General features: G+C 43.5%; 1 protein-coding gene across 1 annotated transcript; it reads left to right on the top strand.

Annotated features, from left to right (window-relative positions):
- The first annotated feature begins 3304 nt into the window (after positions 1-3304).
- On the top strand, positions 3305-13791 carry IL12B (interleukin 12B). The gene is made up of 7 exons (XM_028528742.2): positions 3305-3392; positions 6535-6810; positions 7378-7495; positions 9176-9393; positions 10392-10549; positions 11875-12006; positions 12562-13791. The coding sequence occupies exons 1-6, from the start codon at positions 3305-3307 to the stop codon at positions 12004-12006; spliced, it is 990 nt and encodes a 329-aa protein (XP_028384543.1). The 3' UTR covers positions 12562-13791.
- Positions 13792-25141: the final 11350 nt, after the last annotated feature.

The raw sequence follows: 25141 nt of genomic DNA, 5'->3' as shown, positions 1-25141 counted from the left end.
GTGAGAAGAAAAAACAGTAATCTTTCCTGTACTGGTGTCTTATACTTCCCCAAGTATATTGTGTGCAATAATTTCAGTTTAAAAATAATAATGATCTGAAAAACATTTTAAAATAATAATGATTAGGTTGAAATATCATTTTTAACAAAGAGATTACCAAACTCCAGCTGATTGCCCACTTTTCTCAAATATGGAATTTCAAGACATTAAAAGATGGCCTTTTAAAGTTTATTTTACTGGGACCTGAAATTTTATGATTTCGGTACATTTGTTGCTTTTTCTAATAATTCATGAAATCCCTATATGCTAAAGTCTAGGATACAATATGGAAAAAGACAGACATGATCCCTAACATCAGAAAGCTCAGTGTGGCAGGCAAGTGACTACACATTAAATAAGTAACCATCCCTGGCTGGCGTAGCTCAGTGGATTGAGTGCGGGCTGGGAACCAAAGTGTCCCAGGTTCGATTCCCAGCCAGGGTACATTCCTGGGTTGCAGGCCATAACCCCCAGCAACCACACACTGATGTTTCTCTCTCTCTCTCTCTCTCTCTCTCTCTCTCTCTCTCTCTCTCTCTATCTCCCTCCCTTCCCTCTCTAAAAAATAAATAAATAAAATATTAAAAAAAAATAAGTAACCATGTAATTGCAGAAAGTGCTATGAAATGAGGGGTGGGGCTCTGTGAGAGCAAATGGTCAGGAGTCCTGACCTCACCTGGGCACCATCTGGACACTGTACACGGATTATTTCATTCGCTCCTTACCACACAAAACACCCATTTCGCAGACTCAGAGTATGAGGCTCCACGAGTGGACTGCCCAGAGCCACATAACTAACAAGTGGCAGAGCCAGATGCCACTGCAGGGCCTGCTGGCTCTAGAACCAGGGCCCTTTGCAAGTGCTATGCCTTGTGTGACTATGTCTCTTTATTTTTAAATAATAATTCTCTCTTCTAATTAAAAAATAATAAAGTCAAGCTTGAGAAAGAGATGCCCAAGTGTTACTGTCGTGCCCACATTTGGCACCGGCACCAGGGAGCCATAACATACCAAAGGCCCTGGATTCCAGGCATCCTTCATATAAGGTTTCAAGAGTTTAAAAAACCTATGAAATGACATGAAAAGAAAATTAACCCTCAAGTCTCTCAAACTTAGCATGCTGTGGGAGGCAGCCCCCTGCTATCAGCTGGTCTAGGGAACCACGGAGTAACTACATGTTGGCCCCCTTTTGGTTTCTCCTGGGTTCCACCCTCTGCCAGTGATCTGTGGTTTAAAATGTAGGTGATAACCAAAATAAAAATTGTTCATTAGAACAGGCATCAGTTCACCTGATGCCTCAATCCTAAAGTGCCATTCACCTGAAATTCTCAAATGCATCTGAGGTACAGGGAGGAAGTGCTGGGCACATAATAGAAAGGAAAACCCCAGCTTCAAAAGAGTATTCAAGGAGATGCCAGGAATCTCTGTCGTTTCCCTCCCAGAGTGCTGAAATCTTTACAGGCCTGTGTGATTGCAATACAACTATGACATGTCCCTGTAGCCAGGCACAACTTTTTGTCTCTGCATTATGTATGAAACAAAGAGATGCCAACTTCCTTTTCTCTTCCTTCTTCTAACCTCTTATTGGTTATCTTCCATAATGTATCATCTCACTGCAGTTTCCCTTTGAGATGGATATTGTGTCCATTTTATAGATGAGAAGACTGAGGTACAGAGAGTAGTTTGACCAGAATCACGCAACTAGTGAGTGGTGGGACCATAACTGAAGCCCACAGCTGCTTGACTCCAAGCCTATGAATGCACTAACTGATGCTCTGTGGCAACTCATGCTTTGCTACACTCACAGCTTGGACTAAACAGGCAAATGTGCCCCTGAAAGCTCCCTGCTGCAGTGACAAAAGCGCTGACGGTGCATGGGAAGGCCTGCCTTCTAGCCTTGTCTCAGCCTCTGCGAACTATGGGAATAGAGGGCATGGCGAGGCTTCCCTAGAAGCAGTGGCAGTCCTGACACAGCCACGACTTGTCAATATTCAGTCACATCAAACAAGAGACACTCATTTTTAAGGTATTTGGCTGAAAATTTTGAGTCTTGTTCTTCATATGATTTAGACAGTGGTTTCTGAAACTATATTGCTGCAGACCATGGGTGATCTCCAAGATGGACAGAGGTGTGTCAGCCTGAAATTAAGTAATAATCATCTCTAGCTAATTCACAGGGTGTGGAGGGGTAATTTTCAGTCTGAAGGTTTTCATAAATCCTGGGTACTAATCTAGACTGAGTTTCAATATAAGATAGCGCCTGATTTACTATAAAATTACGCATTTCATTCTTTCATGATGAACATGTCACTATTGTTATGGTCTTCTCCCACAGAACGTCTTGATTTTCAGGGGCCCAGGAACCTGACCATGGGTTAAACAGTGGTTCAAAGGGTGATCCCCGGACCAGCAACATCAGCTTTGCCTGGAAATGTTTTAGGAATGCAGAGTCTCAGGTCCCAAACCCAGAGCTGCTGAATCATACTCTCTGGGGGGTGGGACTCAACAATCAGTGTTTTAACAAGTCTTTCCAGTTATTCTGACTTACGCTCAAATTTCAGAACCTCTGGGTTACATTATGTGGGAGGGAGTAATCTTTCAGTTTGGAGCAATTACAGTCTAAACAAGGAGAGAAACTAAATCCCGACAAGGATTGGTGACCAGGTCATTGCCAGACTTTGAAAGATTGCCTCTATATTGCCTTTCCTCCCCGGCCCAAGTCCTTTAGCCCTGGTGTCACCGCACACACTGTTAAGTAGCTTATCTCTCCAACCAGTGGGTAGGCATTTAACACACTGACTTAATAAATATTTGTTGAATGAGAGCATTTGCTCCTAAAAGGCATGATCCAGGTAAACACTTTTTTTACTTCCAAATGCTCTAGCTCAGTGCCCTTTACATAGTAAGTACCAAGGAAATAACTGCTGAATGTTGATCCAGACAAGTTCTTTCTCTGATCCTTAGGTTTCTCATCTTAAAAATAAGAGGATTATATCAGAAGGCTGGCTTTAGATCTCTTTCAGCCTCACCTAGTCTATGGTTCTCTGTTAGGAGATGTGCTTGCCCAGAGACTGGCATAAGAGTTCCTATAATTCACTTAGTATTAACCTGACGGTGTAGAGAAGGAAGTAGAAAATGAAGATTAAAGACAACGTGCACAGAATGTGAATATGGTTTCTAAAGGTAAATGAATAGTGATTGACAGTCTCTTTCCTCTTCCCTCTCTTTTCCTCTTTCTCTTCCTCTCTTCCTCTCCCTCCTACAGATGCATCAGCAGCAGTTGGTCCTCTCCTGTTTGTCCCTGGTTTTCCTGGCATCTCCTCTCCTGGCCATATGGGAACTGGAGAAAGATGGTAACTAGACTCCCTATGCTCTACGGAGGCCGGATCTAGGCCAGGACTCTCAGGCAGCCCCTGGAGGTGGGGGGTGGATGGGGCTTCCTATCCAAAGTGATGACTCTAGGAAAGCACGGGCCATGTGTCCTTCTTTCACTGCGGAGGGTGTTTGACTTTCACATTAGATGGCAGAGAAGGAGCCTTCTGTGGACTATGGTGGGAAAAGAGATAGGGGCTGTGCCAGTAGTACTGAAACCAACTGTGTCATACAATTAAAATTCCAAAGTGAAGGATTTGAAAGGTTTGGCGATAGCAACTGTGCTCTGTCATTTCCCACTCCACCACATGACACCGCCTCCTCGGTTGGCACCTAGATGACATACCTCTGACCATGCACTTCAGGGAAAGTATAGTATTTAGACTCACACTGGCTTGGGTTCAAAGGCTGGTTCTGCCATATATTATGTGACTTTGAGGAGGGTCACCTCTGAGCCTGAGGTTCCTCAACTATAAACCAGGGATTACAAAGTGATACATTCTCTGTAGATTATTAATGTATTAACTGATTGTTAATTGTTTCTGAGAGAGCCTCAGTTGTTTCTTAGTGAAGCCAACATAATAATGTTGACAATACTGTCTTTAATTATATAATAATAATACTTAATATTTATTTGTACATAGTATTTCATTTAATTCTCACAACCACCACATGAAATAGAGACTGTTTGCACCCCATTTTATAGATGTTGAAAATAGAGGCTACAGGGATTAGGCAACTTACACAAGTTCACATACCTGGTAAGGGTGGAATGGGGACTTTATCTCAATCCTGTCCCTCTTCAAAGCCTGTGCACTTAAGTGTTTGAAGATTTTCCAAGAAGGACATAAACCGATTGTTTCCTATGTCCTTGGAGAACTGAGGAAGAAAAAATAGGCATAAATTAAAAATGAAGACTTTTCAGCTGATGATCATAAATAATCACTCGATTAGGAGAGTACAGAAAGAAATTTTGAACTATTCCTCTATGCTTAATAATTTCAGGAAAACAATAATCCAGCCCTCCTCCCCTCTGTCCCAGGAAGGTTGCCTCCCTGAGCAAAGGCAAAGGTCTGAGCCAGATGATTACACCAAATCCCTTCCAACCATTGGACTCTTAGGGAGCTCGGGAGCCTTGCCTCTTGCAGCGTTAACCCTTAGTTACTTCTAATTTGGTAAACCACAGAAATTCCTGAAAGTCAGTGTGAGAAACCCTGGGAGGGCTTGTGACTGTGGAGGCAAGAGGAGATGAAGCCAAGCACTACATTCTAAATGCTCCACATCAGGCTCCCGGTTGAAGCTATTTGCACCTGCTCTTGAGCAAGGGTGCCCCGGGGCTTCTGAGTCTTAGTTGTGGCAGGAAATAGCCATGCTCTTCGGTTGTCAGTGAAACAAAGTAAAGCTAGAGAAAGCCGAAGGTGCCACGTGGTTTCATGCCACACAGCTGACCATGTCCAAAGAGTTGGGCCCCAAACACTTTTTACTTCCTGTCTTTGGTATTCATTCAAGACTTGTAAATCCCTTCGATGTAAAATGAGAATTTTATATTCCACAACGCTTTACATTTGGACGCTAATAACGAGAGCCACCAGTTAAAGAGCATTTAAGGGCACCATGTTAAGCTCTATAAGAGTTTGTATAATCCACATCTTAACCTTCTGAAGCAAGTACTAATATTTTGCTCATTCTAAAGACAATGATGCCAAAGCTTAGAGTAACTGAAGGTCTTGCCCAGAGCCACAGACCAGTGTAAGAGACGGAGCTGACTCTAAACCCAGACATATGGAACTCCAAAATCCAGGCTCTTAATCCCAGTGACCCTCACGGCAGACATCGAAATATCTGGAGAGCATGAAAGAACAGATCACTGGGCCCATCCCATAGTTCTTGGTTCAGCAGCTGAGAATCTGCATTTCTAAGAGATTCCCAGGTGATGCTGCTTATAGTGGTTCAATGATCATGGTTTGAGAACTGCCACATTGATTCTATTTAATAACTGATGCATGAGTGAAGCTTTGATGTGAAACCCTCTTTGAAATACTATGTACTAAGCCATTCCTCAAGTGCCAGTTTAGATGCTGGCATTAGATATCCAATGCAAAGTCAAGGAGACAGACAGTCTGAGATACAGCTCTCATGCTTCTAACGTGATGTAACCTTGCCTAGCCCCTTGGTCTCAGGACTCACCTCTATAAAATGGGAAGACTAAGACCTACTGTCTCATAAGAGTGAGAAATAGCTTTTACAAAACTACAGAGAGAATAAAAATTTCCATTGGTGAGTTTCATGTAGTAGAAAAGAAATCCTAAAATCCCCATAGAAAGTGGCAGGACAGTTTGTCTGTGCAGGCGCCTGACCCTTTGGGCTGTGAATAACAGTAACAACTAACGCTGAGTTTACTGAGGCAAGCAGTGTGCTACATGTTTTATATGCCCTTTTTTTTTTATCTAATCCTCACAGTCAAACCTATGATGTAGTCCTCCAGCCAGCTAGTGGGGACAGGATCTCATTCCTGCTCAGTCTTTCTTGACACTCTGTGCCCTGCCTGATTCCCTATGAGACTGAAATTGTGCTGGAAGTGTCATCTTCATCGGGCCTTCAGCAAAGACTCTTGTGCTGTTTGCATTTTCCAGTGTATCAAGGCCTTCTTCATATGCCAGCTAATCAAATGTTGATTACTAACAGCAGCCTGCCACTTAACGAATTGATGGTATCTATAAAACTCTTATTTTGAGAGAGAGAGGAAGGGAGGGAGAAAGAGAGGGAGAGAAGCATCTATGTGAGAGGGAAACATTGATTGCTTGCCTCTCATACAAGCCCTGACCAGGGACGGAACCTGAAACCCAGGCATGTGCCCTGACGAGGAATTGAACCAGCGACCTTTCGCTTTGTGGGACAATGGCCAACGAAGCCATCCCTGGTCAGGGATTTATGACACTCTGAGTCTCTCTTCCATAACTCTGAGGCCATGTGGGGCCCAGTACCATGAGGTCATTTCAGCAAGCATCTGCTACTATAAGTAAGGCTGTGCTTCAGTAAAGCGGATGCCCAGGGAGTTCAAAATACACAGTCTCAGAGTGTATGGAGCTTACAGCACAGCTCTCCACCCTCTGTGCTCCCCAGTTTATGTTGTAGAATTGGACTGGTATCCTGATGCCCCTGGAGAAACAGTGATCCTCACCTGCGATACCCCTGAAGAAGACAACATCACCTGGAGCTCGGACGAGAGCAGTGATGTCTTAGGCTCTGGCAAAAACTTGACCATCCAAGTCAAGGAGTTTGGAGACGCTGGCCAGTACACCTGTCACAAGGGAGGCGAGGTTCTCAGCCATTTTCTCCTTCTGCTTCACAAAAGCGAAGATGGAATTTGGTCCACTGATATTTTAAAGGACCAGAAAGGTAATTCCATTCCCTTGGACAGTCTCAGTTTTTTCTTTTTCTCCATAAAGAATACAAAAATTAAAAATCTTCAAGGTAAGACATGACCAGTGTAGTTAATGAAGTAATCAAGTTCCTTACTGAAACCACTTAGAACCTACATCTTCCTTTGCTTTGGTTTTCCTTTGCTAGACACTGTGGGTTATCAACCATCAAAACCTCAGGTTGGGAGAGTTTCATGGTGAGTCTGGATGCTTTTACTGAGGTTCATTTTAAGTAACGGTGATATTATTGAGAGAATAATGAAAGTTAACCAATGTATACAGTGCATAATTCAGCGCTGGGTTGATAGCCTTGAAAAAATACCCCCTTCAGTACGTTAGATGTATAGTATGCTCTGCAGAGCCAGCTACCTATTGAGACACTCCCAGTCCTTGCTGAACTGCCTGCCAGGGAGCAGCATCCTTTTCCATGGAATTAAGTGGAAGACTTCACTTTTGCAGCATTTGGTGGTCTGTCATTAACCACAATCAAAATCTTTCCTTTAAAAATTTTTAAATGTTGCATTGTTGTTCTTTTTGATTCCAGAACCCAAAAATAAGACCTTTCTAAAATGTGAAGCAAAGAATTATTCTGGACATTTCACCTGCTGGTGGCTGACAGCAATCAGTACTGATTTGAAATTCAGTGTGAAAAGCAGCAGGGGGTAAGTGAAACCACTCTGGTTTCTTGGTGTTTTGCTAAAACTACTATTTCATTAAGAAAATAAAGGTGACCTAGCAATGGCCTTTCAGTTAATGATAAGGGAGAAAACAAAGTCAAACCCATATTTTTTCAATGCCCACCCCCCTTGCCTAAAGTGGGGACAGGACATGGAGATTTAAGCTGACTGCCTGGACAAATGTGTGCAATAGAATAGGGTATTATCAGGGCCTGGACACAGCCTCAGCTGTGTTTGAACCCACTCATCCAAACTGCCCGGCGATGCTTCATTAGGGCTCACAGCACTGCGGGGAGGGATGGAAGGATAAATTGAAGCTATAAATGACTTTTGCCAAAATTGCACCTTGAATCAAAAATATAAACAAGAGGTCTAGGGCACAGGTGCACTGAAAGCCCTGAGGCCTCTAGGAATTTTCCCAGGGCCACTTCAACAACTTCTGCTACCACCACTCACCTCAAGTTCATTGTTTGCCCAGAATACTTGGACTTTCCCTATGAAACCAATTCCCATGCTACAGAACCTATGTTAGCCCCTCTAACATGTGACCTCACTCATCATCCAAGTCCCCAAATAATGTAGGTGGTGGAGCCAACCTGGGTGATCATCCTGGCATGGCCTCTATTCACCTGAGGAACCTCTGGGGCCTCGCTTCTCTATCTCTAGAATGAAAATGCTCACTAAAGAAATGCTTATTATACAAGTGCACAAAGACATAGAGGCAAACATTCACTGGGATGTTTCTGGCAATCAGCAGGGAAAAGGTCAAATACAGTGTGGTACATCACACTCTGCGGCTTAATGTGCTGTCTTCAAAATAACCCAGTGCGTATGGTCTGTCATGGAGCACTCCCCATAATACATTCAGATGCAGAAAATATGGTTACAAAAACATATATATATATATATATATATAATTTTATCCTTTTATTTCATAAAAATAAAATCTGTGTGTGTTTACACAGACAAAATATGTATGTATGCATTAAAATGTGGACATGTGATTGCTTTGAATATTCATAGAAAAAGTTCTTTTGGAATAGAAGATATAAATATTTACATTCAATTCCCATTTTAACCCTAATTCCCAAATATAAATATCACTTATATTTATATTGTATATTACTTATATGTAAATATATACATATAAAACATACTATATATTATATTACATGATATATTATAATATGTAGTATATATTTGCATGTAAACATATATTGTTTAAGTATAAATATAATACATATTTGTATATATGAATAATGTTTATATCTGGGGAGTGAGAGTAGGGTAAAAAGGGGGATTGGGGTTAAAAGAGGCACACATGTTTCCTTTATATACATCTCTTTTTAATTTTTTATAATTAGCAGCTATGATTTTGTAATTAAAATGAGAAAAATGAAATAAAAAATTTTAATAAGGAGATGTGACCAGGGGCTCTGGATCTAAAATTTTCCAGGTTCATTTTGGCCAGGGGCATCTAAGTGCAGGGTTGTTTCTAGACATTTGCACTACCTCTGAAACACTTGTTCTTGGGGTGCAGGAGGGCAGTTTCTTACTGCCTGGGAAGAAATCAGACTAGTTAGAGAAACTGTGACGTCAGACCGTTACAACCGCTAGGACTCACCCACAACATGTGACACAGGATATGTCTGTCTGTGATTTCAGTTCCTCTGAGCCCCGAGGAGTGACCTGCGGAGCGGCAACTCTCTCGGCAGAGAAGGTCAGAGTGGACCACAGGGAGTACAGGAAGTACACGGTGGAGTGCCAGGAGGACAGTGCCTGCCCAGCTGCCGAGGAGAGGCTGCCCATCGAGCTCGTGGTGGATGCTGTTCACAAGCTCAAGTATGAAAACTACACCAGCAGCTTCTTCATCAGGGACATCAGTGAGTTTGCCTGAGTCTATGTGCTTCATAAAGGGAGATGGCATTCGCCACATGTTCACAATTCCCCATGCACTGGGGTAAGGGGTTTACATGCATTACCTGTTTTATTCAGCAACCCTCTCCCAAAGTACAATGTAGATACTGTTATCTACATTTTAAGGAAGAGGAAACTAAGTCTCAGAAGAAGTTAAACAACTTGTCCCAGATCTCACCGCTAGCAACTCAGACCCAGATCTGCCCCTTGAGAAAAAGCAGGCTCTTGGCTAAATTTCTGTTCTGCTGCCCAGACAGCTTCCGTGATGAATCCAAAGCAGCCTCTTTAGCATGGTATTCCTATGCAGAACCAGTGCTTCCCTACCAACTGCACTGACTCCAAGCCCATCTTTCTCTAGCATTTGAACAGAGAATAAAACCCCCTCCAAAATGGACATCATTATTTCTAAGTTGGCAGATGGAGACTTTTCATTTCCTTTACCATTTATCCATTGAAATAAAGAGTGACAGAACCACAGAACTTGCTCTAGTATTTATGGAGAGACTGCCCTTGGTGGGTTGGGGGAAGAGCACTAACTGGGAAATCTCTCACCTAATCCGCAGCAAGAGGCTCAGCTTGGTTCCAAGTCTGGTGCAAAGAGGAGGACTGAACAGAGAGGGTAGGGTGGTCCTTCCCCAATGGCTCAGATGTGAGAGTGCTGTTGTCTCTAAGAACTTTCTTCTGAGCACTACGGTGACTGGCTCCACAGCCAGGGTCCACCTCATTGTGCAAAGAGGAGGATTTTGAGCCTCTCTCAGGTTCAGCCGTGAAGGATGCGGCTGCCTTCCACAGGCACCAGCATGAGCACCAGCCACAGGGGAGCCTCATGTCTGCCAGCCAGGTGCTCAGAGAAGTTCAATACCTATCTTATGGACCCACAGCTGGTCAAAGGTAGAAGTGGGCCAGAACTACCTTGCTCCAAAGCCCCGCTAGAAAAATAATGGGTGTTTATCTTCTCCCACAGTCAAACCAGACCCACCCAAGAACCTGCAGGTGAAGCCATTAAAGAATTCCCGACAGGTGGAGGTCAGCTGGGAGTACCCCGACACCTGGAGCACCCCACATTCCTACTTCTCCCTGACATTTTCTCTTCAGGTTCAGGGCAAGAACAAGAGAGAAAAGGTAGGATGTGATTCAGGTGCCGTGTATTCTATGGTCAGGTTTGTGCAGACCCAGTCAGGGAGGAGATGAATGGTGATAACAGTTAGTGTTTATTTAGTACTTTCTCTGTGCCTGAAACTATGCTAAGGATTTTACATGTTTATCTCAACTAGTCCCCACAGAACTCTACAAAGACATGCAGTATTATTATTACTTCACTAATGACACCATGAAAGCTCAGAGAGGTTAAGTGACATGCCCAAGGTCACACAGCTGGGACGTGACAGAACCAGGACACAAAGGCCATACACCTCCTGTATGGTTGGTTGATCATTGATTCTTGTACTCAGAATTGGCCCTGATATAGAAGAGCTGGAATCTAGGAATCAAAAATTATTATTTTGACTGAGTGAATCTAATGGATGATAGAAGATTTAGGCTATGTCTTGCCCAAAACGTGTAACTCTTGGCTGTCCTCCACATTGTGATGTTATTCTATTAAACAGAATGTTGGTATTTATGTAGGCTAGGATGATGACTTTACAGTTTTCTTGCTTTGGCATCAATAATCCCAAGGCCCCAAGGGCACTTTTATCGAGTTTTAGCCTCCTCGGACCCCAGTTTTAAAATCACTGGATAAAGTCCTTACTTAGCATAGCACTTAGCATTTTGGTAGAAACTCAGTGGTTTAGTCACTGTCTGAGAATTTTTTTGTAGGAGCAAAGGTTATTCTGTAGTTAATTTCACTTAAGTATTATTTAAAATTTTGATGTGTATCTTTCCTACTTAAAATCTGTATCACTAATAGGTAATATTTACTGAGTGCTTTCTATATAATTAGAGATTTTTGCTATGAGTTTTAACATGATTATTACTTTTAACTTTTAAAACTCTGGAACGTAGGCATTATTACTATCCCTCTTTTATAAGTGAGGAATCTGAGACACAGAGAGCCTAAAACATTTTCTTGTGGTCACACAGCTAGTATGTAGCAACACCTGGATTTGAACACAACTTTGTCTGAATGTGGTATTTCTGAATATCCACAGGACAACTAGAGCAAACCTGCCCTAGTTCTATCATCAATCTTGTACAAGAGTAAGGGCACAAGGGCCCTTCATACAAGGCGAAAGCTGGACCAATTTCACCCTCACCGCCTGCAAAGTACCTGTAGATAGAAAAGCTGAATCTGTGTTTCGAGTTTGTGTCAGTAGATGGCGCAAGTACTACACACTCCCCGGTAGTCCTGCAACCTCAGCGTACTTGTTTTGGGAGATGGTGCTTTGCAGAAATGTGCCCAGCCCACCTTGTGACTGTGTTACCAAAGATTTCTTGCTCCTCTGCAGAAAGATAGACCCTTCGTAGACAAGACCTCAGCCCACATCACATGCCACAAGGATGCCGTGATCCGCGTGCAAGCCCGAGACCGCTACTATAACTCACCCTGGAGTGAGTGGGCATCTGTGTCCTGCAGTTAGGTGAGGAGGCCCAGCCCAGACCTGTACACTCAGTGTCCCCCAGGTTCAGGGAAATGGTGGGGAGCGTGGTGCAGGAAAGAGGGGATGCCTGGCACAGGTGCCAGAGTGAGAAACATACGTTTGGTCATTAACAGATATTTATTTGATGATCATATTGTTCAGGGACTATGCTGGGCTCAGGGATACTGCAGTAAACAGAAAGCCATAGGTCCTGCCCTTCTAGAGGGAAATAAAAGGAAGAAAGAGAGACAGACGAGTCAGAGCAAGGAGGATTGCAAGTTGTTTCCAGAAATTAGAACCTCATCCGAGGGGAGATGTGGGGGGCCACTGAAGGGCTTTCAGCAAGGAAATGACATGGTCAGATATTCTTTTAAGAAAACTTCCAAGCGAGTCTCTAGTGAGCAAGGCACCAGCCAAATCCCAGGCCACATAAGGGTCGGACCCTTCTGACATGGAATCCCCACGGCCCAGTTGCCCAGATATTGTGGCATGTGAAATATGAAGGGTCTGCTTCTACCTTTCTAATCCTCAGAGACTTGGGGCATTCTTTTTCAGATTCTACTCCCAGGATGAAACCTTGGAGGAAGAGAGGAAGATATGTAAAACTTTTAAAAGACACAATGCAACAGACCCAAAGAGATATTTTCTACCTAATTTGCTTTTTTTAAGGGTCATAATAATGTCTTGTTGTATTTTTTATATTTAAATGCTAACACCCCCCTGAAACAATCAGATAATTTATTTATAGAGTTTCCAGCTAGCACATTGCAACTGTTATTTAAATATTTAATTTATGTATTTATTAATTTATTATGGTTAACATTTTTGCACCAAGATTTGTATGTTTCACCCTCTTGTGACCTGATCCATATAGAATGGATCCTATTATGTATGCAAAATGTGAAGTTATGTGTCATTTATACTGACAACTTCTCAATTGAGGCTGCAAGTGCCTCAGTTTTATGACAACCAGTAAGAACGCAATGTTCTGATGCCAGTGCCACAGTGTATTTGTGATGGATGGGAACGCAAGAGATATTAAACAGAGACAGGGAGAGACAGGAACCCACTTGAGGAGGTTGTAGAAAGATGTTTGTTCTCATATCCATGAAGATTTACTTGAAGTGGTGTTGACAATTCAGGGCCACCTGCACTTCCAAGCAGGTTTAGTCTTTGGATGTCTGAATTTAGAAAGGGCTAAAATTCAAAAAAAAAAAAAAAGCTGAAATTCAGCTTCAGCGTCTGCAGCAATCCCCACCCCATCTGTCTGTGTGACATGGAAGAGTGACACAGAGACATCACAAGCGTCTGGAAGGTAAAAAGATGTTATGATTCAAGTGTAGTTATGGCTAAGGTCATAAGATTGTCAGAATTGCCAGTTATTCCTGCATATCCATACAAGAAAAGCAGACAGATGCAAAGAAATGATCAACAATCACTCTTACAGGGTCAGCGTCAGTGAACCTGACAAGCAGATAGGACCAAAAGTGCTGAACCATTAAGGTGCTACTTTTAAGTAATGAATGTGCTTTCTGTAAAGTAATTCCATTTGTTTTTATTTTTATACTCCTGTGAACTAATAAAAATGTAATTTTCCTTTGCCATAATATTTTGGGCTTTCTCAGCTGACTTGGGTATCCTGTCCCAACATTTACCAGGGCTGCAAATTTTTCCCCTACCAATGAAGAACTGCCCCTCCTTAAAGCAATTCCATTTGCATTTTTGCAGAGTTGCCCTTTCCCTTTATAGGATTCCCAGAGTCAGTGTCTTGCTGAGCTCAGGGACTGTTCCCGCAATCTGACTGTGGGGGACTCTGCAAGGACACTGAACTATGTCATGCCCTTTTTAGGGGTTGGATCCTCTTGCTCTTACTTTCTTCATCTCTTATCCTGGAACCACTCTCCTAGTTTCCCAAGCATCACAAAATAAAACTTCAACCTGGTAAAGCCATGAAGCACCCCATCTCATAGGTCCCACTCATGCCTACCCCTGGTGCAGCTCATAAGACAGAGCTGAAAAGTTAACTTCTATACCAGTACATGCTAAAATATGTTGTATATATAGGGGGAGAACAAAGGAGAAGGATTAATCTGACTTGGAATCACCCATGAAGACTCCAGAGAGAAGGCCCAGTGGGCAGGGCCTGCCCATTCCCTTCTGGTGCCTCCCACAGAAAGAGCAAGTGGTAGGATCAGCGAGAGTGGAGTCCATTCTCTGCTATCTCCAAAAGCCAGGTGTGCACATCTGAGCTTCCTTGCAATGCCAAAGTAGTTATTATAAGGATGTCTGTTTACATTCCTTATTGTAAGTGTCCCCTGAAACCCTTATTATATTCTCCTCCCAGCCTAGAGGATGGTAGGAAGTTACTGTCATCTTACTTAGTCCAACATTTAAAACATATCATGTTGTGTTACAAGCCCACACTTGATAGCACGTGGTTAGTTAATAACCATTTGTCTCCTACTGGGTCTTTCACTAAGAGATGTCAAAACACATTATTGGGAATTGAATGAACAACACTAACCAAGAAAAAAAATGATAATTAACCACATTTCATGAGCACAGGGACCTGGGGACCTTTCCCAAAACTGCCCACCAGCCTGGGGCAGAGCTCAGATGGTCTGGCCCCCACCATGCCCAGTGCTTTCCTGACCTGACCTCTTAGCATTGTGGTTAATTTCAGTATGTGCAATGGAGAGTTTTTCTCTTAGAAACATATTCTCCAGGATGGTCTTTTTTCATTGGGAATGTAGCCACTACAAAATGTATCAAATATCCTGGCAAAAGACCTTAGAACTGGGAACCAAGAGACTGAGCTGTGGGTCTGGCCAGCCCTGCTATGTGACCTATGACCTTCAGCAGGACTCTGGATACACCTTACTGGCTGTCCAATCTGTACTCAGCCCCAACTTCCTTCTCCCCTAATGCCTCTCCTCAGTTCTAAGGTTGGGAAGCTAAGTAATCACTTTTTCCAGCCACCACTGCTGCCCAGCAAGGCCACAAGACCCAGTTCTGGTCATTGAAATGTAAGAAAACTCTGCTGGGGGTTTCCAGATAAAAGACACAGTTGTGGTTGCATCACCTTTTCCCCCCTTTCTCCCTTGAGCAGATAAAATTAAAGACTCAGAGGACACTTTGTACCGAGAATGAACACCATCATGCTAAGAATGTAAAGATAGAAAGACTTGGGGACTCTAGTGACATCATCAAGGAGCTAAATCAACACCTGTAACTACCTACCCTAGACTTCTTATGTTAGATAGACCCATATTTGTGTTTTTTTAATAACTGCAGTAAATATACATAACATAAAAGTCACCATTTTAACCATGCGTAGGTGTAGAGTTAGTTCAGTGGCATTCATGATATTCCTACTGTTGTGCAACCATCACCACTATCCATCTCCAGAACTTTTCTTCCCAAACAGGCTCTGTATCCATTAAACAATAACTCTCCCCCAATGTTTGTTCTTAGATAGAAAATAAATAAGCCAAAAATCAAATAAAGACATTATCCTAAACAACCAGATCCCCATCTATAAGAGGCTTCTGGCTGAGTCTGAAAAAGGAGCCTGGCCAGCCCAGGAACAAACTGGCGTCGGGAAACCTGGCTCTGTCCCATATCGCTGGCACGACCCTGGAGAACCCCTGGACTACTCAAATTCCGGTGATGCTAGGTGGGGTCCCGGTGATAGCAGCCTCACGTGCTGGTAGACAGAACGATGGCCAGAAAGCCTGTTCCAAGGGCAGTCTGAGCATCAGCAGGTCTCAGCTGGTGGGAAAGCGGGGCCAGGCAAGCAGCTCCCAAGTCACCTCCGCTATGCCTTCATTCTCAACAAACATTTCTTAATGTACTGCTCTGTCCCTAGCACCATCCTCATCTTTCTGGATAGAAAGGTGAACAAGACCTTGCCCTCACATGGATTTTAGTCTTCAAAGAACAAAGTGCTTGAAATTCTAAGCCCTGGAGGTCTTCTCAAGGGTTAAGGGCACGATGAAATTAGATTGTTGGTTTAATGTGATTGTCACAGCATCGGGTCCACAGTGAACACCCAGTACACAGTAGCTGTTTCCACTGATCTGCTCTGTGATCTTGAGCAGTTACTTAAGCACCTTGTTAAGCTTCAGTGAATCCATCTGTAAGATGGTATAATAACAGTGCCTATCTCACAAGCGTAGTTGTGAGATCAAATGGAATAACACTTAGAAACTGCTTAGAAAAATACCTGACCCATAGTAAGTACTCAATCAAAGTTTATTGTTAATATTCATATATTACTTATAACTGGAAAGAAGTATAATTCTGGACACTGTGCTTTTAAGGGGTGGGGAAATAGAGGGGTCATTGTTAGCAGGTCCTGATATCCCTAAGGACTGGGTTGAGAGGGGGAAGATAGGGGTGGCTCAGTCAGTTGAGATTTAAAATGCTTTTCAGTGTAGAATCCCTTTCTTATGAATAAAATTGCAAAAACATCCCCATGCGGAGAAATATCAAGATGCAATGAACCCAGTTCCTGCCGTCAGGGATGTACAGCCTGGTGAGAGAGAAGGGATGTAGATGTGATGAACAGACTGAAAGACAGCCTGGCTGGGATAAGGGTATGTGCACCCTGAATATTTCTTTTAACAAAGACTTCCAGCTCCCAGGAAGACCTCTTTCATTCCCTTTCACCTTCCTGGGTACAATAATTTGGCATGAACCTACCAATTCACCTTGCCTATAAATCAGACTTTAATCATCTCTATTTCATTTCAGTACGGCCCCCCTTCCAGGACAGAATTTGTGAGCAAAATGTATTTGGACAAGACTTTCTCCAGAGGGTCATATTATACCAAGGAAATGAATCCCTCTCTCCAGCTCATAAAATGCAAAAATAAAATCAGCATTCTGGCTGACTGGTGTGGGAACCAGGTGCTCAGATTGACATTCCTCCCTCTGCAGGAAGTGCACTTGGGGAGTGATTTGCATTTACCTTCACGCAGGCCTGGGTCCCGGAGGCACAGGGCGTCCTGGCAGCCTCCCCCCACGCCCCACCTATGTGGATGTCAGTGTGTGATGGGCTAGAAGACAATGCAGCTGCTTGCTAATCTCCCTGTCTCCTTCCAGTAAGGAACACAAACTGTCTCCCCCGTGCCCTTCTCTCAGCCCACCTGGCATCTGCCCCGGCTGCCTGCAAAGGGCCATTGCTAACCTGAGCGCAGGGGGATTCCAGGGGACCAACTGAGCATTCGGCCAGTGGCCCTGGGGTCTGGAAGACAGGGAATGTCAGGGGAAAATTTTTAAACAAACCACAGTGTCCAGTCAAAGTTTATTGTTAATATTAATATATTACTTATAACTGGAAAGACGTATAATTCTGGACACTGTGCTTTTAAGGGGTGGGGAAATAGAGGGGTCATTCTCTTCATTCCTCCCCACACGCACCACCCATACACGTGGCCTGGAGCTCAAATGGCAGCAAGCAATGCCTGGGAGGAGTCCAGAGCACAGGGATGCACCAGGCCCTGGAGCAAGACCTGTGCTCCAACCCTACTCTCCACTTACCAGCTATAGGCTGTTAGTTAATTCCTTCATCTCTTTGTGCCTCAGTTTCCTCACTTCTAAAACAAGTAAGCAAGCAGTGCCACCACCCCTCAGGAGGATGCTGGGAGGGTTTAAGGAGGCTCACGGCCCCCAGCCCCTTGCCAGTACACAGCAAATGTTAGTTGCAGTTGCTGTTTTTCTAAAGTCAGACAAAAAAGAAGAGACAATCCCACTTCATCTTTCCTCCCCAAGGATATGAGGGCTGGTTTGGGACGTGTGCACAAGCCATCCAGTAGTAACTCAGAAATCTGTGACCTTCCACAGATTTCCCTCTCCATCCCTCTCCTGGGTACACTGTAATCACATAGCAGTGACACTGCCCCCAAATCACCACACCCAGTGCAATGCTCCATTTCAGCAAACCACAGCATGGAGCTCTGCTAGACCTTATAGAACATTCTCCAGCCATGGCTTTCCCCTTTCTTTAAAATCTTTTTGTCCTTCTGGAGTCCTTAAAAGTTAACCAGACCAGTGGTCCCCAACTTGTTTACAGTATGATTCCTTTGCTGAATGGAAATCTTTTTTCTTTTTTTAAATGTATTTTATTGATTATGCTATTACAGTTATCCCATTTTTCCCCCTTTATTCCCCTGCAACCTGTGCACCCCTTCCCACCCACATTCCCTCCCTCCCCGCTTTAGTTCAAGTCCATGGGTCATACATATAAGTTTTTGGCTTCTACATTTCTTATACTATTCTTAACCCCCTCCTGTCTATTTTCTACCTACCATTTATGCTACTTATTCTCTGTACCATTTCCCCCTCTTCTCCCACTCCTACTCCCCCATTGATAACCTTCCATGTGATCTCCATTTCTGTGCTTCTGTTCCTGTTCTATTTGTCGGCTTAGTTTTTTGTTGTTGTTTTTTAGGTTCTGTTGTTAATAGCTGTGAGTTTGTTGTCATTTTACTGTTCATATTTTTTATCTTCTTTTTCTTAGATAAGTCTCTTTAACATTTCATGTAATAAGAGCTGGATGATGATGAACTCCTTTAACTTGACCTTACCTGGGAAGCATTTTATCTGCCCTTCTATTATAAATTATAAACTTCTTTCCAGCCTCTTCTTGCCTGCAAGGTTTCTTTTGAGATATCAGCTGATAGTCTAATGGGAACTCCTTTGTAGGGAACTGTCTCCTTTTCCCTTGCTGCTTTTAAGATTCTCTCCTTATTTTAGCCCTGGCTGGCATAGCTCAGTGGATTGAGCACGGGCTGGGAACCAAAGTGTCCCAGGTTCGATTCCCAGCCAGGGTACATGCCTGGGCTGCAGGCCATAACCCCCAGCAACCGCACATTGATGTCTGTCTGTCTGTCTGTCTGTCTCTCTCTCTCCCCCTTCCTTCCCTCCCTAAAAATAAATAAAAAAATAAAATCTTTAAAATAAAAAAAAAGATACTCTCCTTATTTTTATTCTTGGGTAATGTAATTACGACATGCATTGGTGTATTTTTCCTTGGGTCCAATTCTTTGGGACCCTCTGAGCTTCCTGGACTTCCTGGAAGTCTATTTCTTTTGCCAGATTGGGGAAGTTCTCCTTCATTATTTGTTCAAATAAGTCTTTAATTTCTTGTTCTTCCTCTTCTCCTTCTGACACCCCTACGATTCAGATGTTGGAATGTTTAAAGATGTCCTGAAGGTTCCTAAGCCTCTCCTCATTTTTTTTGAATTCTTGTTTCTTCATTCTGTTCTGGTTGAATGTTTATTTCTTCCTTCTACTCCAAACTGTTGAGTCCTGGTTTCCTTCCCATCACTGTTGGTTCCCTGTAGATTTTTCTTTATTTCACATAATGAAACCTTCATTGCTGCCTAGGTTGTTTTATGCTGTTGAAGTACCCAGTGAGTTCCTGGAGCATCCAGATAACCAGTGTTTTGAACTGTGCATCTGATAAGTTGGCTGTCTCATCATCGCTTAGTTGTATTTTTTCTAGTGCTTTGAACTGCTCTTTCATTTGGGCCATATTTTTTTTTTGGTATGGGTGTGCCTGTTACATAGTAAGGGGTGGAGTCTTAGGGGTTCACCAAGGTGGGGCAACCCACGTGGCTGGAGAGGGAACAGTGCCGCTTGCTCCACTCTCTGCTGATTTTCAGTCACTTCCCCCACTTCCCACAATCAAATTGGGCCCTTCTGGTGCTGATTCCCAGGTATGTGGGTCTGTGTATGTTCTAGGACTCTGTGGGTCTCTTCAACAAACTGTCCTGTGAGGCTGGGGGTTTCTCCCACTGCCACCTCAACCCCTACAGGTATTTTCAGTCAGAGGTTTGAGGCTTTATTTCCCCAAGCTGGGGCCCTGGGTTGTGTGGTCTGTCTCTCTCCTTAGTTGTTCCTCCTGGTTTATCTGCATGCAAATGTGGGACTGCCCAGTCTGCAAGCCACCGCCTCGCCTGGTCTGCCAGCTACCACCTTATTTGCCCCATTCCTCCAGCCACAGCTTGTCTCTGCCCCTCCTACCCGTCTGGATGAATGTTTCTTCTTTAACTCCTTGGTTGTTGGACTTCCATACAGTTCAATTTTCTGTCAGTTCTGGTTGTTTTTTGTTTTTAAATTCATTGTTGTCCTTCTTTTGGTTGTGCAAGGAAGTACAATGTGTCTCCCTCTGCCTCCATCTTGGCCAGAAGTCCTCAAATGGAAATCTTAAAAGAAGTCTCAGACTTCTGGTCAAGATGACGGTATAGGCAGACATGGCTTGCCTCTTTGCACAACCACATCAAAATTGCAACTAGCCCTGGTGTGGCTCAGGGGATTGAATTAAACCAATGACCTCCCAGCCAAAAGGTCACTGGTCGATTCCTGATCTGCCACATGCCTGGGTTGTGAGCTAGGTTCCCAATTGGGGGCATGAGAAAGGCAACCAACTGTTTATCTCCCACAAATCAATGGTTGTCTCCCTCTCTCCCTCCCTTCCCCTCTTTCTAAAATAAATAAATAAAATCATTTTTAAAAAATTACAATGAAAATATAGGACAACCATCACTCAGAACTATCAGAAATCAAGTTGAATGGAAATAAGTCTAACAACTACAGAACCAAAGAAACCAAATCCCTCCACACAGAGCCAGCAAGCTGGTGCCCTATCTGAGACTCCATCAAACTGGCTAACACTGTTTGACCTGCATTGGAGATCCCCAGAGACTCCGCCCCACCCAATTTATAGGCCCACCTAAGCTGCTTTTCCATATGAATGGCTGGTTTTGGCTCATGCTTCACAACTTCCTAAATCCTATCAAACAAGCAATAGCCAGCCTCACTGAGCCCTAAGGCCCAGCACTAGCAGCTGCCAGCCTAGATTCACTGCTTGGTTTCACTTGGGAATCTCCAAGCCCTGCACAAGTAGCAGCCATTGCAGATTTATAGCTCAGGCAGGGTGGCCCTGGGCAAAACACAGATGGTGGCTGACCTTGGTCTGCACCATCCAAGGAAATCCCAGGGCTAGCACACTAAGTGGACAGCTACAGACCTCAATGGAGCACTACCATCCTGCTCCTACACAGCTGATCCCCCACAGAGGGCGAAGACTTACCAGCAGTGGTCACAGCCAATCCTTGCAGCTGACTGGCCTGGGTAAATCCCTTCCGTTGATCTGCCAACAGCAACCAAGGCTCAACTACAACAGGAGGGTGTACTCAGCCCACATGAAGGGTGCACCTCAAGTAACCAGACAGGGGTGGCTGTGCCACTGGACTCTACAGGATACCTAGTACATTAGGCCATACTATCAAGACACGGATCAAAGCAGCTCTATCTAATAATTAGAAACAAACACAGGGAGGCTGCCAAACCGAGGAGACAAAAAAAAAAAATGGCCCAAATGAAAGTGCAGCTAAAAACTCCAGAAAAAGAGCTAAAAGAAATGGAGATAAGCAATCTATAAGATGCAAGGTTCAAAACACTGGTTATAAGGATGACCAAGGAACTTAGTGAGGACCTCAACAGCATAAAAAAGATCCAGTCGGAAACAAAGGATACACTAATTGAAATAAAGAACAATTTACAGGGAAACAACAGTAGAGTGGACAAAGCTGAGACTCAAATCAGTAATATGGAATATAAGAAAACAAACAAAAAAACATTAAGAACAATAAGAAGAAAGAAAGAATCCAAAAAAAAGAGGATAGTGCCCTGGCTGGCATAGCTCAGTGTATTGAGCGTGGGCTTGCGAACCAAAGGGTCACTGGTTCAATTCCCAGCCAGGGCATATGCCTGGGTTGCAGGCCAGGTCCCCTGTGGAGGATGTGTGAGGCAACCACACACTGATGTTTCTCTCCCTCTTTCTCTCTCCCTTACCCTCTCTTTAAAACTAATAATAAAATCTTTTTTAAAAAAGAGGATAGTATAAGCAGTCTCTGTAACAACTTTAAGTGTTCCAACATTTGCATCATAGGGGTGACAGAAGGAGAAGAGAAAGAGCAAGAAAATGGAAATCTATTTGAAAAAATAATGAAATAAAATTTCCCTAATTTTTTTTGAAGGAAATAGACAGCAAGTCCAGGAAGCACAGACAGTCCCAAACAAGAAGGAGGCAAAGAGGCCCACTCAAAGACACATCATAATTAGAATGCTAAAGTTTAAAGATAAAGAGAGAATCTTAAAAGCAGTTAGAGGGAAGTAATCAGTTACTTAAAGGGGTGTCCCCATAAGACTGTCAGCTGATTTCTCAAAAGAAACTTTGCAGGCCAGAAGGGACTGGCAAGAAATATTCAAAGTCATGAAAAGCAGGAACCTACAACCAAGACTACTCTACTCAGCAAAGCTATCATTTAGAATCAAAGGTCTAAAGGAGCTTCCCAGATAAGGAGCTTCCCAGACAAGAAAAAACTCAAGGAGTCCTTCAACACCAAACCATTATTATATGAAATGTTAAAGGGACTTATTTAAGAAAAAGAAGATCAAAACTATGAACAATAAAATGGCAAAAAATACTAATCTATCAATAACTGAACCTGAAAAACAAACTAAGCAAACAAGAACAGACACAAAATCATGGATACAGAGAGCATTTTGATGGTTGCCAGATAGGAGGAGGTGAGGGGATTAAGAAGTACAAACAGGTAGTTACAGAATGGCCACGGGGATGTGAGAAGTAAAGTAGAGGAAATGGAGTAGCCAAAGAACTTATGTCCATGACCCATGAACAGTGATGGGGGGATTGCCTGAGGGAGTGGGGGATGCTAGGTGGAGGGGAGGCAAAGGGGGAAAATTCAGGACAAGTGTAATAGCATAATCAATAAAATAATTGTTTTAAAAAATGAACTCCCAACATACACAGGACTGGGGAGGATGGGGTCAAAGGGGATTTAATCAACACCTGCAATGTTCTGATTTCTTACCAGAAGGATATATTAATATATTTTCTGCATAATCAAAAAATAATTTTTATGAAGTTCTATATGTACAACACATAGAAGCAGAGCTGCTCTGGCTGAGGGCTCCCACCTCTTCCGCCTCCTTACTCACCACGGAGAGCCCTCGCACCGGCTCAACACCCCTGAACACCGCAGAGCGCAATTCCAGAACCTCTAGCTTCACACGAGGACCCTGAACGCCAGAGAAGCAGGTCCCTGGCCCAAGCTCTGACTAAGGCAAAAGGGCTCAGGCTTGAACCTGGATTTCCTGACTCCCATTTTGGCCACTCCTGATACGCTGTCATAATTCCCAGACTATTATTAAAATGATCATCAGCCTGTCACTCAAAAGGGGAAGCACATGAAAACCTAGGAGCTTTCCCAAACACGTTCGTACTAACCAGCGTCTCAAAACAGTCACCCAGCTCCTTGGAACATGGCGTGCGTTGAATGTGCTCGCTCTCTTCTCGAAACATTGTACTCACCCTTCTTGTGACGACACAAGGCCGACATGACGCAACGAAGTGAGGCGAGCCGTGCGGGTTGTGACGTAGCAGCGGGCTACTATTGACCTGACAATGCGTTGAGATCATCAACCCATGACGTCATAGTTTCCACCCGCAAGTGTAATGCCTTTTCCATCCTAATGAAGCGCTATCACGCACACACTGTGGCCCTAACTCACACAGTTTGAGGTGTGACAGCACAACTAGCACAGTTTTGTTTTCCTTCACGAATAGAAAGATTCGTTGTTCCTGTAGATCTCAGCAACCTCCGGCTATGATTTTTGTTTTCCCCTTAAATCAAGAAATTTCACCTTTGCACTTACGGGAAGCACTTTCCAGCTTCTCCGTGGCATACCAAAATCGCCATTATCAACACCCTTGAGCTTTTGGGCCACTATAAAGTAAAAACAAGGGGGACTCGAACACGAGCACGTGATACTTCGACAGCCACTCTGACCGCCAAAATGGCGACTAACGGTGGAGGAGCGGCGGCGGCGGCGGCGGCGGCGGCGGCGGCGTGGAGACGCTGGACGGGGGCCGGTGTACGTCCTGGGCGGGTCCCTGCCGCACTCCCGAGAGGTCATCATCGCAGCTCCGACAGTCCGGCCGCTTAGGAATTATGAATTATCTTTGGAGTTTTCCACGTGGTAGTTTTGGACCACCACTGACAGCAGCAGGTAAGGAACCCACAGAAAGTGAAGCCACGGATAAGGGGTAACTACTGTATCGTAAAGACAACGTGCTTTTTCACCAGAATGTGCAGGTCAAGGAAGTCAGCTCTTGGCTCTGTGGCGTGTGCCACAAACGAGGAAAAATATATATGACTTCAGCATGTGTTCCATAAATCATGAAGTGCAGACAACCCCCAACTTCCATACTCTGTGATTGCAGTAATAATGACACAAGCACATGGGATCTCAGTAAGCTGACCAGTGTTCTCTCAGAATTGTTTCCTTTAGCATACCAGCTAGTAACATTTGGTTCGGGCACCACCTAATGGCAAAAATATTTTTTAATCCCATTTTTCTTCCTAAGGCTTGCCAAATTTTGTATTTGTTTCTACTTAGGCAATGTCTGCTTAAAGGAAGTATCTGTTCTTGACCTATTTAAAGTTTTAAGTGATTCTCTTAAAAAGATTAAGCTTTTTCTATGCCTACTTTGCCATAAACTGCCTTTTACAGTGGGAAATGTACCAATGACATGAATATTCTATTCCTTTAAATATTTAGTCTCATAATTAAGAAACCCTTTTATTGAAGCATTTTAATTAAGGGTTCTCAAACTATTCTGCACCATATACTCTTCTAATAACCTGTCAGAAAGGTTTACTTTGTGAAAACACGGTGATTATTAGAACTAAATAATTTAACAGTTGCTAAAACCAATTCTGAATTCATAAATAGTAAAGTATACTTTTATATTTTGTTTATTTTTAGAGAGAGGGGAAATGAGGGAGAGAAACATCCATGTGCGAGAGAAACTACAGGTTGCCTCTCGCACACCCCCAGCCGGAGACCTGGTCTGCAACCCAGGCATGTACTGTGACTGGGAATTGAACCAGTGACCTTTTGGTCCATAGGCCAGTGCTCAGTCCACTGAGCACCACCAGCCAGGGCTAAAATACACACTTTTAAAATCATACCCATTTAATTTTTTTAAAGAGGTCCTTGCCTGGACCTAATGTTTTGTGATTGAACAGAGGCAAGT

This window comes from Phyllostomus discolor, chromosome 13, assembly GCF_004126475.2.
Source record: "Phyllostomus discolor isolate MPI-MPIP mPhyDis1 chromosome 13, mPhyDis1.pri.v3, whole genome shotgun sequence".
NCBI lineage: Eukaryota > Metazoa > Chordata > Mammalia > Chiroptera > Phyllostomidae > Phyllostomus > Phyllostomus discolor.
The sequence above is the reverse complement of the archived record's forward strand: the minus strand, read 5'-3'. Positions and strand labels throughout refer to the sequence as shown.